The 15,222-nt window shown below is 37.3% G+C and overlaps 1 protein-coding gene across 1 annotated transcript in view; it reads left to right on the top strand.

Annotated features, from left to right (window-relative positions):
- LOC141438595 (uncharacterized) overlaps positions 1-15,222 on the top strand; it is a 120,558-nt gene that overhangs the window by 53,189 nt on the left and 52,147 nt on the right. The window contains exons 2-3 of the mRNA XM_074102461.1: positions 3,161-3,332; positions 7,832-7,858. Of these exons, the coding sequence (XP_073958562.1) occupies positions 3,285-3,332; positions 7,832-7,858 (75 nt within the window). The 5' untranslated portion in view covers positions 3,161-3,284. The remainder of the gene's footprint in view (positions 1-3,160; positions 3,333-7,831; positions 7,859-15,222) is intronic.

Here is a 15,222-nt window from a genome sequence, read left to right on the forward strand (position 1 = left end):
GGAAGCGCGCGGCCAAAATGGAATAGGCACAAAGTGCCGCGGCCGGCGCCCCTAACACCGCTGCGCCATGGTGCAACGTACACCCTGCACTATAGGTAAAGACGCCTCTGGATCAAAACAATTAACTTTAAATAATTATGTAAATTATTAAGAAAACTTTTATATGATATTTTTGTTTTAATTTCCTGAACAAAATAAATAAATTGTCATTCCGCATAAACATAACCAGCCTGTGCATTTGAGTGTCAAGATATTTAACACTTTCTGTCAAGTGAACCCGTCGTTTGTCATAAAGCGTCAACGATTGGCGGGAAAACTATTAGTAAGCATTGTATGTGACTTTGACACTTATTTATCTAAGTGAAGTGGCCAGTTACTTAAGATAGTCAAAGAAGTTCTAATCACTTGCTATTAATTATCTCATGAACAGGGTATTTTTACGCAGCAAAATTGATTCTCTAATTATCTCCAAAAAGTAACATACACTTTTAAATATTTTACACTTACGTCTACTCCTAGACACGAGAACTACCAGCTGTAAAAATATTTTGGTATTTAATTTGTTAGCACCTTATATTAAAACACCGAAGAGCCGTGGTGGCCTACTGGTTTGACCAATAGGCCATAATAATGGCCGTATATGTAGTTTGAGTGGTAATGGGCGGGCCACATCGGTCGAAGGACAGATAACTGTTGGGGGAGAAAAGTCATCAAGAAGTGATCGCGAATCGGAAGAAGCGTTGGCAGGCCTCCCACTAGGTGGACTGACAATTGCGTGCGGGCAACCGGTGGATGCAAGTGGCGAGTTGTCGTTCATTGTGGCGTTCTAAGGGGGAAGCCTTTGTTCAGCTGATAATGTTTGAATAAAAATACAAGCACAAGCCAACAAAGAGTCCGCAAAAATCGTATAAAAAATATAAGTAAATAAATAAATATAAAATAAATAATAAGTAATAGCTAATATCCAATATCTAAAAGTGATATTTTTAAAATTTGGTATTTTGTTTGCATAAAATGTCTCGCCTGCCTTAATCTACTATAATCAATAATATCGGACATTCGATACGCTCCGATTCGAATAGAATCGTGTTAAATATTTTAGAGTCCTTTATACTATAAAATTAAGCAGGTGACTGTACCTTATCAATTGAGGCGTAATTGAGGGCTAAAAGACAGGTGAAATATCGGTAGATGGCGTTAGTATCGTGAGGTTTATTGACTTTACGGTCTTGCTTGCATTTTTTTTATCGAACATCTGGAAAACGAGCAGACGGGTCACCTGATGGTAAGTGATCACTGCCTACAACATTATTAGGACTGCGGGTGCGTTGCCGGCCTTGCAATAGGCGATACAGTCGCCTTTTGATGGTAAGTACCCAAATCATAGCTAGATGGAAAAACTCCAGCAGCGAGTCCATTCCATATTTAATTGGATCATTTATCTGGCTCTGGGTCCTCTGGCTCCGGGAATGCGGGACTAAGAAGCTGGTTCCATAGTTCAGTCGTGCGTGTGTCATTACCCTTACCTTGGTTTATGTATTACCTTGGCCTCTGATGATGATGTTAAAAATATCATTGAATGTTTATGTTATAGAAGGTTGATGAACATACAGAAATAGACCCTAAAGGTTGAAGGCGATGACGTCTGACTCTCTGATGATGATGTTAAAAATGTGAAGTGAGTGTTTAATCAAATACCGGTTGATGAAGAACATAGAGAAATAATAGACCCCAAAGGTTGAAGGCGATGATGACTGACTCCCTGATGATGATGTTAAAAATGTCAAGTGGATGTTTAATCAAAGACCGGATGATGAAGCATGTACCGTACACCATGAGTCAGTGTTGCCGTAGAATTAGTCATAGATAAGATTGCATGACAATATTTAAAAATAATAGTAAATGTTTTTGTTACGTTGCATCGTAGGTGTAGGAGAGTTTACCGATGCAATAATAGCAGAAGGTTCTGTAACTTTCTTTTTGAGTCGCAATTTTAGATATTTTTTCGGTAAACGCGATGTTTTTAATATTTTAAAACAAGAATAGAAAAACGACACTGATGTTGTTGTTTACAGACTAAGATGCAACAACATGATACAATGAAGATTTTAACACACTTGACATAACTGTCAAGTATGTTTCGATTACATTGGTAATCAAATCGATCGTTTAGAAAAGATACAGGGAATCGAATTAATCGAATGTAAATTAAATAATAACCTGTAACTGTTCTAGCAAAATGTACCCATTACCCATGACCAGACTATACCATAGGACTGGCGCACTTCTCGCTCAAAATTGGCATTACAATCCAGCGCAGAAATGCTGCAGCAAGCCTTAAAGGTACGCTTCCGCTGGGACAATACTTAGGCGAATCGTATATAGTTAGGTTATTTTTATAATTTTTTTTAGTTTAATAGTACCTACCTACCTTCAGAATAATGCGTAATAAACCACGCTTAACCTTTAAACGACACTTTTGACATATCGAAACAAACAAGAAGATAAATTTGTATCTATTGAATCTATGGTAGTTCTAATCGTCATTCAGTCTATTTATATTTCACTAGCTACTACCTACCCGCAATTTTGCCTGCATTCTGCGGGAACTTTGCACTTTCTTGAGATAACAGCATTGTCAACTCTATTGGAGGCTTTTTGTATTTTACATGACGCTCACCGAAGCAAAATATATGAGATCCTGCACATACCTTGCTCTCTTCATGGTGTCTTTTGAGGGTTACATTCCTTTTAGAATGTCCTTAAATTAAAAGTCATCTACGTAAAGACGAAGATATAAAAAATTCAAAGTCAAATTATTTACTGCGTGTCAGTAAGAATCTGTAGACTAAACTTACAGGTGACGCCCTGTATGGGCACAGCAACATGAGAAGGCTAACTAAAATAATTAATTAATTCAATCATTATTTAACTATCCCTTATCTAAATTTTGTGTATTGCACATTTACAAGGTCTCGCATGTATCTTTATGAGGTGTTTACTTATTACACAAATTATTAAAATTATAGTCTACTTATTCTAAATAAGATTTGTCATAAAGCTTTTGACTTTATCAACCATATAAGGAACCCTCCCCAACTCCATGCAAACACACGGTCCAGGCTGCTAAGTTTATTATTGTTATTTCTTTCTGTTACAGATTGTATTCAAAACATTTGGCCTGCGCGGGCGCAGTGTGCGCGCGTTTGCGATCGGGAGTGCCGCAAGACACAGTTCTAGGCCTTTATGAGTACATGTGAAGTGTCACCAAACTGACAGTGTGGATGTGTCTCCAAAAGGATGACAGTGCTGATATTGATGACGAGGTGACGGTAAGTACAGTTGCGTAAAGTTGAGTGAAGTTGAGTAAAGTTCCGTGAATTTACTTATCATCATCCGGATTGATTAGAAGTTTCGGGGCTCCATTTGATTGCTTAGTCAACCTTCTGTATTGGCAATGTCAATGCTTTTTAGGGTTCCGTAGCCAAAATGGCAAAAACGGAACCCTTTTAGTTTCGCCATGTCTGTCTGTCTGTCTGTCTGTCCGTCCGTCCGCGGCTTTGCTCAGGGACTATCAATGCTAAAAAGCTGTAATTTTGCACGGATTTATTTGTAAACTATGCAGACAAAATGGTACAATAAAAATAAAAAATAAATATATGGTACCTCCCATAGACGTGGGAGTGATTTTTTTTTCTCATCCAACCCTATAGTGTGGGGTATCGTTGGATAGGTCTTTTAAAACCATTAGAAGGGTTGCTAAAACGATTTTTCGATTCAGTGATTTGTTTGCAAAATATTCAACTTTAAAATGCAAATTTTCATTAAAATCGAGCGTGGGTAGAAAAAAATTGAAAAAATTCAGAATTGTAGTAAGTATATCAAAATTACAAGGAAAACTATAACGGTTAAGTTTTCTTGAGAATTATTAGTAGTTTAAGAGTAAATAGCAGCCTAAGGTATAAAAATATACCTAAACTTGGAATATTCCTTACAAAAAACGAAATCCTTAGAAAAATATTAAGTACTTAATTTTTTCGTAATGGCTACGGAACCCTATTTCGGGCGTGTTCGACATGATCTTAGCCGGTTTTTATATGAAAATATTGAAGAGTGGATTACCTGGTGGAAAGCAATCACCACCGCCCATAGACACCCATAACATATTGAGAAAAGAGCAGGCGCGTTTTGATACTACTATACTTACTACTACACTACTACTATACTTGTAGTAGCACTAGTGCACCATTCTTTACTTAATTTCTTACAACCATAGGCTAATTTGATACGAGCATAATAATTACATACAACCGAAGTATTGCGTAACAAACATACACAAAGCATTACCGCATCCATCTAACTAATATGTCACTCCATACGGTATAAGAGGACAACAATCTCTGGAACAAATCTATTTGTATACACCGTGTTTTTGTTGTTTCCCGTAACTTCGACAGACGCCTTAGTTCACTGATAGAAACTAACTGGAAGTTAACAAGTCTTCATACTTTCTGTTCCAATTTTAATATTTACAAGCTTGACGAGTGACAGTGACGTAACACTAGAGATCGAGACATCAAATAACTTCCGTTTTTTACCTTCTTTTGTTAAAATTGTGTAAATAAAAACACTTCAGTTACGGACTTTAAGAAGCTCAAATGCGAAAGTGTGGGTGTTTGTGTGTTTGTATGTTTGTCCATCTTTCACGTCGAAATGGAGTGACGGATCGACGTGATTTTTTGCATAAAGATAGTTATGGGCCTATTTCACTCTCTATATAGGCTACTTTTTATCCCGGAAAAATGCACAGTTCCCGAGGAAACAGCCCGCGATAACCGAATCCCACGCGGGCGAAGCCGCGGGCAAAAGCTAGTTTTACTATAATTATAATTAACTATCTAGGAATAAGTATCTACTTAGTTGTAGTAAATAGTAGGTAGTAGTATCTAGGGATAAGTTCGCCTTTGTACTTTGTTGTTATTTGTTAATTTCATGTGTTTTTATGTACAATAAGAGTTATAAAATACAATATATATCATTAACTATCTTAATTGTTGATTATTTACTAAACAATAAGTCTGTCTGAGTTTAAATCTATCGCTTAGTTTAAGGGATTAAGCTTAGCTACAGACGGTCGGAAGTGACTAAGTGTAAAGACTAAGCTTGCATAGAGTAGGATTCATTCAACTTTAAAATATAAAAGAAGAACGAAGCTCTGATATTTTTCTTACTGTTTTTTTTCAATAATAGCGTAATATTGAATAGATGTTTAAATTCTCCCGATGACTAGCAAATTCGCGATGACTTGGCGAGAATTCTGAGCAAAACATATTTTGATCGCCCTTCAGCTTTATTTAAGTCTTCGAAGAGAGAAATGTAAAGAAAAAATATTTTTTAAATTAGGTGTTCATAAATTATTTTCTTTTCTTTGTGTGTCTGCTCTTATTTCTAATTTTCTGGCCATATAAAGTGAGTTGAAAGACATGGACATGGAGACTGTAAATCTGCCACAATGGAGCGTGCAAAAATATCTGACACGACTAGCCGCAATCATAACATAATTATATGATGTTTACCTACATGAAGTGCAGACGTAAATTTCCTGCATATCACCAGTACCTTCGACATTCACTGTTGGACATAGGCCTCCCCCCCTGCCTGCATACCCCGTGAACCCCGCTGCTTGAACCAGGTCATCCATCCATCACGTTGGTTGACGTCCTACACTTGCCTTTACTCAGATGAAAACTTAAAAAAAAACAAGTACGACTTGAGCAATGTTTAAAAAAAACAAAACCAGCAAAAGGTAAACTCGGAACAACCGAGAAGAATAACCTAAACAGTATCCGTATCGCTTTCATTGATATTATAAACAAGAAAATCAATTGAAAACACCAATCGAAACCAATCGGTCAACAAACGTTTATTTTATAAATATCCCGCCGTCTATGAGAGGCTGCGGTTTGAAGGTTTTAACCTGGTTTTGGCACCATCAACCCCGGCTTTTACATATCCCATATCCCATATCATCATCATCAGCTGAAAGACGTCCATTGCTAAACAAAGGCCTCCCCCTTAGAACACCTCAATGCACGCATTAACCGATAGCCCGCAACTTTCGCGATGTCGTCAGTCCACCTGGTGGGAGGCCTGCCAACGCTTCTTCCGGTTCGTGGTCGCCACTCAAGGACTTTTCTCCCCCAACGGTCATCTGTTTTTTGAACGATGTGGCACCCATTGCCACTTCAACTTGCATATTATTCGAGCTATGTCGATGACTTTATAGTTTTTCAGCGATTTTCCGTGTCCCATTGATGGACACAAACCTCGCTTAAGATTCTAGGTTGGGCTGTAATTTCCACACGGGTCCACTTTGGATTGGGACCTAGACCGTGGATTGAAAGCCAGACGGTATTCTGCTCATTGCGTGTTCTGCTAGGTAACTACTGTGCGTCGAGCGTGTAGGCCGCGCAATGAACAGAAAACACGCTCACCGCTCCGCTATCCGCTCGGCGTTACGCTAGTGTCCTATCCGCGGCCTTACATACACCATTAAATTGCTTGTCAGAGGTACACAGTTTACCTCACAATGTTTCCCTTCGCGAAAAATAACCAAAAACAAATAGTTCAGACCTTATCAAAATGATTCGTCCATAGTATGATTAGTAAAACTAAAACATTACTTAATACTTCAGGATAAGTAATAAAAGGTAGTGCCCCGCCTTCTATTTTTTGGTATTTGCGGGGGTACGTCTGCGCCCCCCGATAGTACAAGTACAGAAGTTTATCTTCCTTACAAAAGCGACGCTTAGGCATAAGAAACGGGATACGAGATACGGGATCGAATCAGAAATGAGGAGATACGTAGAAGAACAATAAGGGTCACCGACATAGCCAAGCGAATTAGCTCGTTGAAGTGGCAATGGGCAGGCCTTATAGCAGAACAGATGGCCGTTGGGGCCGAAAAGTTCTCGAGTGGAGAGTGGAGAACGTCCACCGAAGAGATGGACGGATGACCTGTTTAAAGCCGCGGGTTCCAGGTGGATGCAAAGCCGCTGCCAACCGAAGCAACTGGAAGTCTATGGGGGAGGCTTATATCCAACAGTGGGTCCTGTGGCTGAGATGATGATGAGGCATAAGAATCGTGCCTACTTTATGCTTCTTTGTCTATCGCATAACTAGGTGACTAAGGTAACGTAAGGTGACTAAGCTCATCTTCTTGCTTACCGCAAAGTTATATAACGCACTTAATAGCTAGTGCACGAAGCAGAAATAGTTGTTTTTCTTTAATCAGAGTGAATCTTTGTTTGTCCAGATAATTCATTATCAAGAAAACTTATTTGCTATCATCATGTTGACAAAGAGAGGCCTATCTTCACAGATAACGCGTCCAAACAAAAACAAGTGTGTATATTTATTATGTGTTTATTACATTTTATCGCTCAATAACAACAGGGGTTAGGGCTGACACTTATACTGTGGATTAAAACATATACTTTGCTCACCCGCGACCTTATAATAAGTACGTTTTTGCGAGATATGTGTGCTCATGCAGTTCCTCCACCTCCAATCTGTAAGAACACACACAAATCACACAAACCTACTATCACCACCACAATTACTAGTTGGTGGTTTAGTGTGGAGTGGTGGTATAGATAGTTGGGTTATTATCAGAGTAACCTAAATAAGCTTTGGTCATTTCATTACCAACGCGTCATATGATAATGAATCTCTGAAAAGTTACGCCTCAATTAATGTTTGACAATGTAGAACTTTATCACAATAATAGTTTGAATAAAGAAGAAAATAACATTGTTTTTAATTGTTTCAGAGACCAATGGTGCAACTACCTCTACTGGTAAGTATTATAAATCATCTACAGGTCCCCCCAAAATGAATGTAGTTGTGAAAATGATTTTTATGTGAGACACATCATCTTCGCAACTACGAACTTTTTTATAGAAACTTATATTGCACAAGTTTGATAATTGAGTCAATGCATTGCAATGTATTTGTATGAGAATACGGTATTTGACAACTCCTGAAATTGCCATATCTTAATATTATTATGAAAATATAGATATACAGACAGTGTTTAGCGAAGAGAAAATTTAAATCGGTTGAAAATTGGATTTACAGTGATTTAAAAAAAAAACTATATTCCTGTCTCTTTCTCAAACGCTTTTCTCTATGCAGCAAGTATGGCGGTACTGGCGTGTGACGTCACATGCCAGTATGTCTTTCTCTGTCCAATCTTGAATTGCAAACCTTTATAACTTTGTTATTTGTAAAGGTAGCTTAAATTTTTTTTTTCTATTCGATAACAGGCATTGTGTAGTTTTCATTTATAAAACATATACAAAATAGTCAAATAACGTATTGGATTTTTCGCTAGAACTATACTGATCGGCTAAAAATCTAGCCGTCCGGCATCCTTTTTTGTCGCTGAGTATATTTTTGTTTTGGTGCGCATAGTTTATACCTATGTAGGTAGTTGTGAGCGCTTTTCGCATTTGTGTGATGATTTTGTTCTGGACCAGTTTGTAGGAACATACGTTTTTAATTGACTACGGCAAAGCCTAAGGAGTAATGAATTTAGCAGTCTATGTATATTTTTGACATATAATAATAATAATAATAAATTTATCTATGCCGCAGGATGCTCTTAGATGGTGTTTTCTTTTTATAGTTAGGTATATTTATGTTGTTTTTATTAATTTTGTTTCCTATCATATTACCTATTGTATCTTGTGTTGTGAATAAATAAAAGTTCCTTATGCCTGTAAAAAAAATATATATTTCGACCAACTCGGATCATATACACAAAGAAATTATGAACATAAAAATTAAGAACAATAAAATTACATTACATTATATAAGGTGTTAACACAGTTTCCTCACGATGTTACCTTTTTGATGACAAATTTCAAATGTAGCCAGTGATGTCCAAAAATGATACCTTTAATAACGACTTTTGAGCAGGTCATTGTTTTGAACCCGGACTTGCGAAATCAAAAAACTAGCTACAGTCAAAGAAACAAAATGACGTATCATGATGGACCGTTTGTGCTACGTACATCATGTTGACATTCCATACATCTGCCAAAGAAATCATTTGAAATTGATTATCAAAAGTTTCCACCCTGGCACGTTTTTTAGTTTCTTCGATTATAGTCGAACAAATTGAATTATGACCCCTGGAACCTTTCAATTTCATTATGATTTCCTTGACAAAATTATGAGATGTCAACATGACATTAGTGGCACAAAGGTTCCACCCTGGGTTATAACTTGTCTTCACACAAGGTTTATGGTTCGCGTAGCATGGACGTCGTAGCACGGGGCGCGTAGATCGAAAGGGCTACGAAATTTCGTAGCGCACGCTTTAACATTTTCAGAAAACATTATAATGTAAATATTTTTCGCACTATGAGACGACATTGTTTAATAACATGATTATCACTAATTGAATCAACCTGTATTTAAAATATAATATACTCATAAGTACTTATTTATTGTCATTCGCTCATTCAACTCGTTCATGCCAGCACTTGTGAATCGACTTGAAGTATTTGTTCAATTTTTTCAATCATTTTCTGAAATATTTAAAAATATTTTTTGTGACACAATGTACCAACGCACTTGCGAAATAACCCGGACTTGCGAAATAAAAAACAACTAGCTACAGTCAAAGAAACAAAATGACGTATCATGATGGACCGTTTGTGTTGTGCTACTTACGTCATGTTGACAAAGTCAAGTCAAAGTCAAATTATTGACATTCCATACATCTGCCAAAGAAAACATTTGAAATTGACTATCAAAAGTTTCCACCCTGGCACGTGTTTTAGTTTCCTCGATTATAGTCGAACAAATTGAATCATGACACAGGGTGGAACCTTTTAATTTAATTATGATTTCTTTGACAATATTATGAGATGTCAACATGACATTAGTGGCACAAAGGTTCCACCCTGGTTCATAACTCGTCTTCACACAAGGTTTATTGTTCGCGTAGCATGGACGTCGTAGCACGGGGCGCGTAGATCGAAAGAGCTACGAAATTTCGTAGCGCACGCTCTTACATTTTCAGAAAATAATATTTTTCCAACTTAATGAGACGACATTGTTTAATAATAGTAACTGGGCGACCGAGCTTTGCTCGGGCTAAAACTCGATAATAAGCGTTTTCCCAGAGATAAGACCAAGCTAGATCGATTTGTCATCCCCGAAAACCTCCACATACGAAATTTCATCGAAATCGTTCCAACTGTTTCCGAGATCCTCGAAATATACAAGAATTGCTTGTTTCATGATTATCACATATTGAATCAACCTGGTTCTTTTATTCGAATGATGATTCTGATGGTAAGAGATCACCACCGCCCATAAACACCTGCAACACCAGGGGATTGCAGATGCGTTGCCAACCTAGAGGCCTAAGATGGGATACCTTCAAGTGCCAGTAATTTCACCGGCTGTCTTACTCTCCACGCCGAAACACAACAGTGCAAGCGCTGCTGCTTCACGGCTGGATTAGCGAGCAACCTACCTGTATTTAAAATATAAAATTTAATATTATACACATAAGTACTTATTTATTCACTTTCACTCATTCAACTCGTTCGTGCCAGCACTTGTGAATCGAGTTGAACTATTTGGTCAATTTTTTTCAATCATTTCTGAAATATTTAAAAATATTTTTGTGGCACAATGTAAGAACGCAGGAGGTACCTGCCCAAGTATCTATTTAAATTGAAATACTTAAAAAAATACACAAATCATTATTTCTAAAGCTTTTTGTGGTTATTTGTAACTCTTCAGGACAATTACGTAGCTTAATATCTCAAAGAAATCTCTTCAGTCAACACTGCCTACCCCATAGGATTAAAGCGTGAGGATTCTTTTGTATGGGAGGTACTTAGGTTCACAAGAGGTAAGAGGTCAATATTTTATGATACCTCTTATATTGCATTCACCGAAGCTACCCTCTTTGTAGTCTAAGCTAGGGGACGACGTCTCAAAAGGTCTGTAATAGCTAATTGTAATAACCTCATCATCATCAGCTTGTCCACTGTTCAACAAAGGCTTCCCCGATAATGCCACAATGAACGACAACTCGCCACTAGCATCCACTATTGCCCGCAACTCTCACGATGTCTTCAGTCCAAATGAGCGGCCTGCCAACGCTTCGTCTTCCAATTCGCAGTGTGTAGTGAGGAGGGGGGTTGCCATAATCCCCAGACTTGGCAGGCGGCTTGAGGATCGCAGTATTACGGTGATAGCGCACGTAGAAGACGCTGCTGCCAGTCTTTTGGATTTTCCTTTAGTCGCCTTCTACGACATTCAACGGGTTGAGATGGGGGGGGGCTATTCTTGTCCGGACTCTCCACATTTACTTTCCAAAGCAGGGTACAGACCTCCTCTCAGAATTAGAAGGCTTGGGCCGTAACTCCCACATCGGCCTCGACAATGGGCACAATATAATACAATGATTATATGGTACACCAGAATAGTAAGCGATATATAGAAGACAGATCATCATCATCATCATCATCATCCTCAGCTGGAAGACGTCCACTGCTGAACAAAGGCCTCCCCCTTAGACCGCCATAATAAACGACAACTCGCCACTTGCATCCACCGGTTTCCCTCAACTCAGAAGACAGGTACAGGGCTGAAAATTGCAAGGTAACCTACCTAGGGGTAAATGTAGGCATTTATTCTGAATTTTATCACTGTGTGAAATAGTTGTATTAATTTGTGGTGTGCAAGAAAGAATATTGGTATTGTATTGCATTGTAGGCGGCCCTATAACTTACGAGCGATCCAGGCAACACCAAGACATTTGACCGTTTTTCATTAAAAAAATCCTCCAAATGCGTTCTTAAGTAGTTTTTACTTGTATATGTACGAGGGAAAAAATGAGCATGTGGGTCACCTGGTGGGAAGCAATCACCGACGACCATGGACACCCGCAACACGAGTGGGGTATCACAGGTGCGTTGCCGGCCCTTTAAGAGATTGATAGGCTCGTTTTTAGCGTTCCGGAGCCAAAATGGCAAAAACGGAACCCTTATAGTTTCGCCATGTCTGTCTGTCTGTCTGTCTGTCTGTCGTCCGCGGCTTTGCTCAGGGACTATCAATGCTAGAAAGCTGTAATTTTGCACAGATATATAAGTAAACTATGCCGACAAAATGGTTTAATTAAAAATTAAAAAAAAATTTTTTTTAGGGTACCTCCCATAGACGTAAAGTGGAGGTGATTTTTTTTTTCTCATCCAACCCTATAGTGTGGGGTATCGTTGGATAGGTCTTTTAAAACCATTAGGGGGTTGCTAAAACGATTTTTCGATTCAGTGACCTGTTTGCGAAATATTCAACTTTAAAGTGCAAATTTTCATTAAAATCGAGTGTCCCCCCCCCCTCTAAGATCTAAACCGGTGGTGAAAAAAAAAAAAATCAGGATGGTAGTAAGTATATCAAACTTTCAAGGAAAACTATAACGGCTAAGTTTGCTTGACAATTATTAGTAGTTTATGAAGCCTAAGGTATTAAATATACCTAAACTTGGAAGATTCCGTATAAAATACGAAATCCTTAGAAAAATATTACTTATTTTTTTCGTAATGGCTACGGATTCCTATTTTGGGCGTGTCCGACACGCTCTTGGCCGGTTTTCAAAGATCGACACATCCATGGATCATGAATCTGACCCATTTTCATTTCTCTTAACTAGGTCTATCAAAATAAGAGAGTTATGGTCAGCACGCACATAAAATTACCTTTACAATGGCGGCAATAAAACTGTTTTTCAGAGTGCCATCGTAAAAACGTCCACTGTCGGCTATTCTGACAAATAACTATTAGTTTATTGGCAGATAATAAAAGAAGTTTGCATTTTATTAGCGGCTGATATAACGGTTTGTTCGAGAGACATCATTCAGTAAATTGGCTAAAAATATTGCTCTCATTGAACATAAATACTAGTTTAGATAGCTGGCCGTGGTGGCCTAGTGGTTTGACATATGGCCTCTCAAGCCGAGGATAGTGGGTTCAAATCACGGCTTACACTTCTGAGTTTTTCGAAATTCATGTGCGAAAGCTTTACGGTGAAGAAAAACATTGTGAGGAAACCTGCACAAACCGGCGAAGCAATTCAATGGTGTGTGTGAAGTTTCCGATCCGCACTGGGCCCGCGTGGGAACTACGGCCCAAGTCCTTTCATTCTGAGAGGAGGTCTGTGCCCAGCAGTGGGACGTATATGGGCAGGGATGATGATGAGACTAGTTTTAATAAGTTATATATGTACTCTGTGAAGTTAGTAAGTATCCTAAGTAATCCTAATTAGTCCGAGAGGTAGATTATGAAAAATATTGTCTAAATTTCATGTATCGATCGGATGCGATTTCAAACTTTTATTAAAAAAATATATACTTATAAATCAATGAAAATTTACAGCATTACCACAGGCATTACACTTTATAAATACCAATGTGCTGTAATTTGAAAAACATGAAAATAATCACATATAATAAACACGAAAGAAAACCACAATACAAAATAATTACAAATAATCTACTTCTTGTGGTGCGCCTCCAATTACTGAAGGTGGCCATCAACTCAGAATATTTCTTCTTGTACTTCGCGAGGTGGAACAGCTCAGCCAGCACTCGTGACTCCGGCCCACTCTCGAATGTACAAACGAAAAAAAAAACTAAAAAAAAAGTTATTTATACCGTCGTTATCCCGATAACGTGGGAATATCGGGATAAAATATAAGTAGCTTGTGTTATTGTAGACGTCCAGCTATCAAAATGCCAAGTTACGTCCGTATCCGTCCTGCCGTTTGCTAGATATTATAAGCTATTCACACCAAACGCGTCTGTAAAATACGACCTATAGTTTACCTAGATGTGCTAGGCAAGGATGGTTTATTGTTCAAACTGCGCTATACTTGGCAGCCATTACCGAGTATAGGCTAAGCATTTCAATTTAATGTAGAATTATTGTAAAAATAATAATGATTAAATTAGGTTTAGGAAATATGAATGGTATTTCTTTATAGTAATACGATAATTTATAAATTTTTAATGACGTAATTTGAGTTACTGTCATGTAGGTACATGATTAACGGTATCATAATATTATTTATATTTAACACATACATGTTTATCCAGTAACGTGTTAGAGTAACATTTTAATATGTTTAATACTGGTGTTGTTTTAAATATCACATGACAATTTGACACCAATTGACCAAAAGTAAGTAAAGCTTGTGTTATACTAAACAACGGATTAACATACTGATCTTAATAGATCTATACTTAAATAGATAATAAACAATTGAAACTCGAGAACAAACATTTGTATTTTCTTAATATCTGCCCTGACTGGGGATCGAACCCAGGACTTCAAGCTTTGTAGTCATGCTCTATCTACTTGGCTATCCATTCGTCAAGTGTCCGTGTCAGTGTTTTATAAAGGACATAAAATAAATAGATTTAAACCGATTCAACTAAGCTAAATACGAAAATAATATGATTAAAAATACAAAAAAGGAAATAATTGTAATGTAAAAATATATAAAAGTAATATATTATAAACTCAATGTTCGGGAATCTATATGTAAATAAGTAATTACATTGGTAATACTACAAACCAAAAGTTTTAGGTAGTTGAAAGAAGCGTACGACTCTTTTTGTCGATGAAAAAAAAAGTAAAAATTTATAGTAATTTTATGAATTGTATACAGTTTTTTAACTTAGTGTAAATAAAATAGACGTAATACTAACACGCCTAACTCTTTGGAGTAGGCGTCGCACAAGAGCGATCTGGGCGTCGCTTTTCAGGGCAGGCCACGCCCTCTCATCAGCGCTGTAGCCTGCAATGTGCTTTTTTTTAATTCTCGTTTCATTGAATTTTATCTTTTTTAATGCGAACAACTCACAATTAAGAGTACGTTTTTGAATAGGAAAATTTACGTTGGTGCGCTTTTTTAATTCAAGGCAATAAATATTTTTAGTAAAAATTAACATTGATTTTAACAATACATTTATTTGACATTAATCCTGTATTTTTTACATAGTGTTTCTTGATATTTAATCATACAATATTTTTTTATTCGCAGCAATTTACAGTCGCCAACTTACATTGGATTTTGTTGGAGTTTTATGTATCTTTATTTTAAATGGCTTAGTTTGGATCTTATTCAAAACTTTA

This window comes from Choristoneura fumiferana, chromosome 19 (genome assembly GCF_025370935.1).
Source record: "Choristoneura fumiferana chromosome 19, NRCan_CFum_1, whole genome shotgun sequence".
Taxonomy (NCBI): Eukaryota; Metazoa; Arthropoda; class Insecta; order Lepidoptera; family Tortricidae; genus Choristoneura; species Choristoneura fumiferana.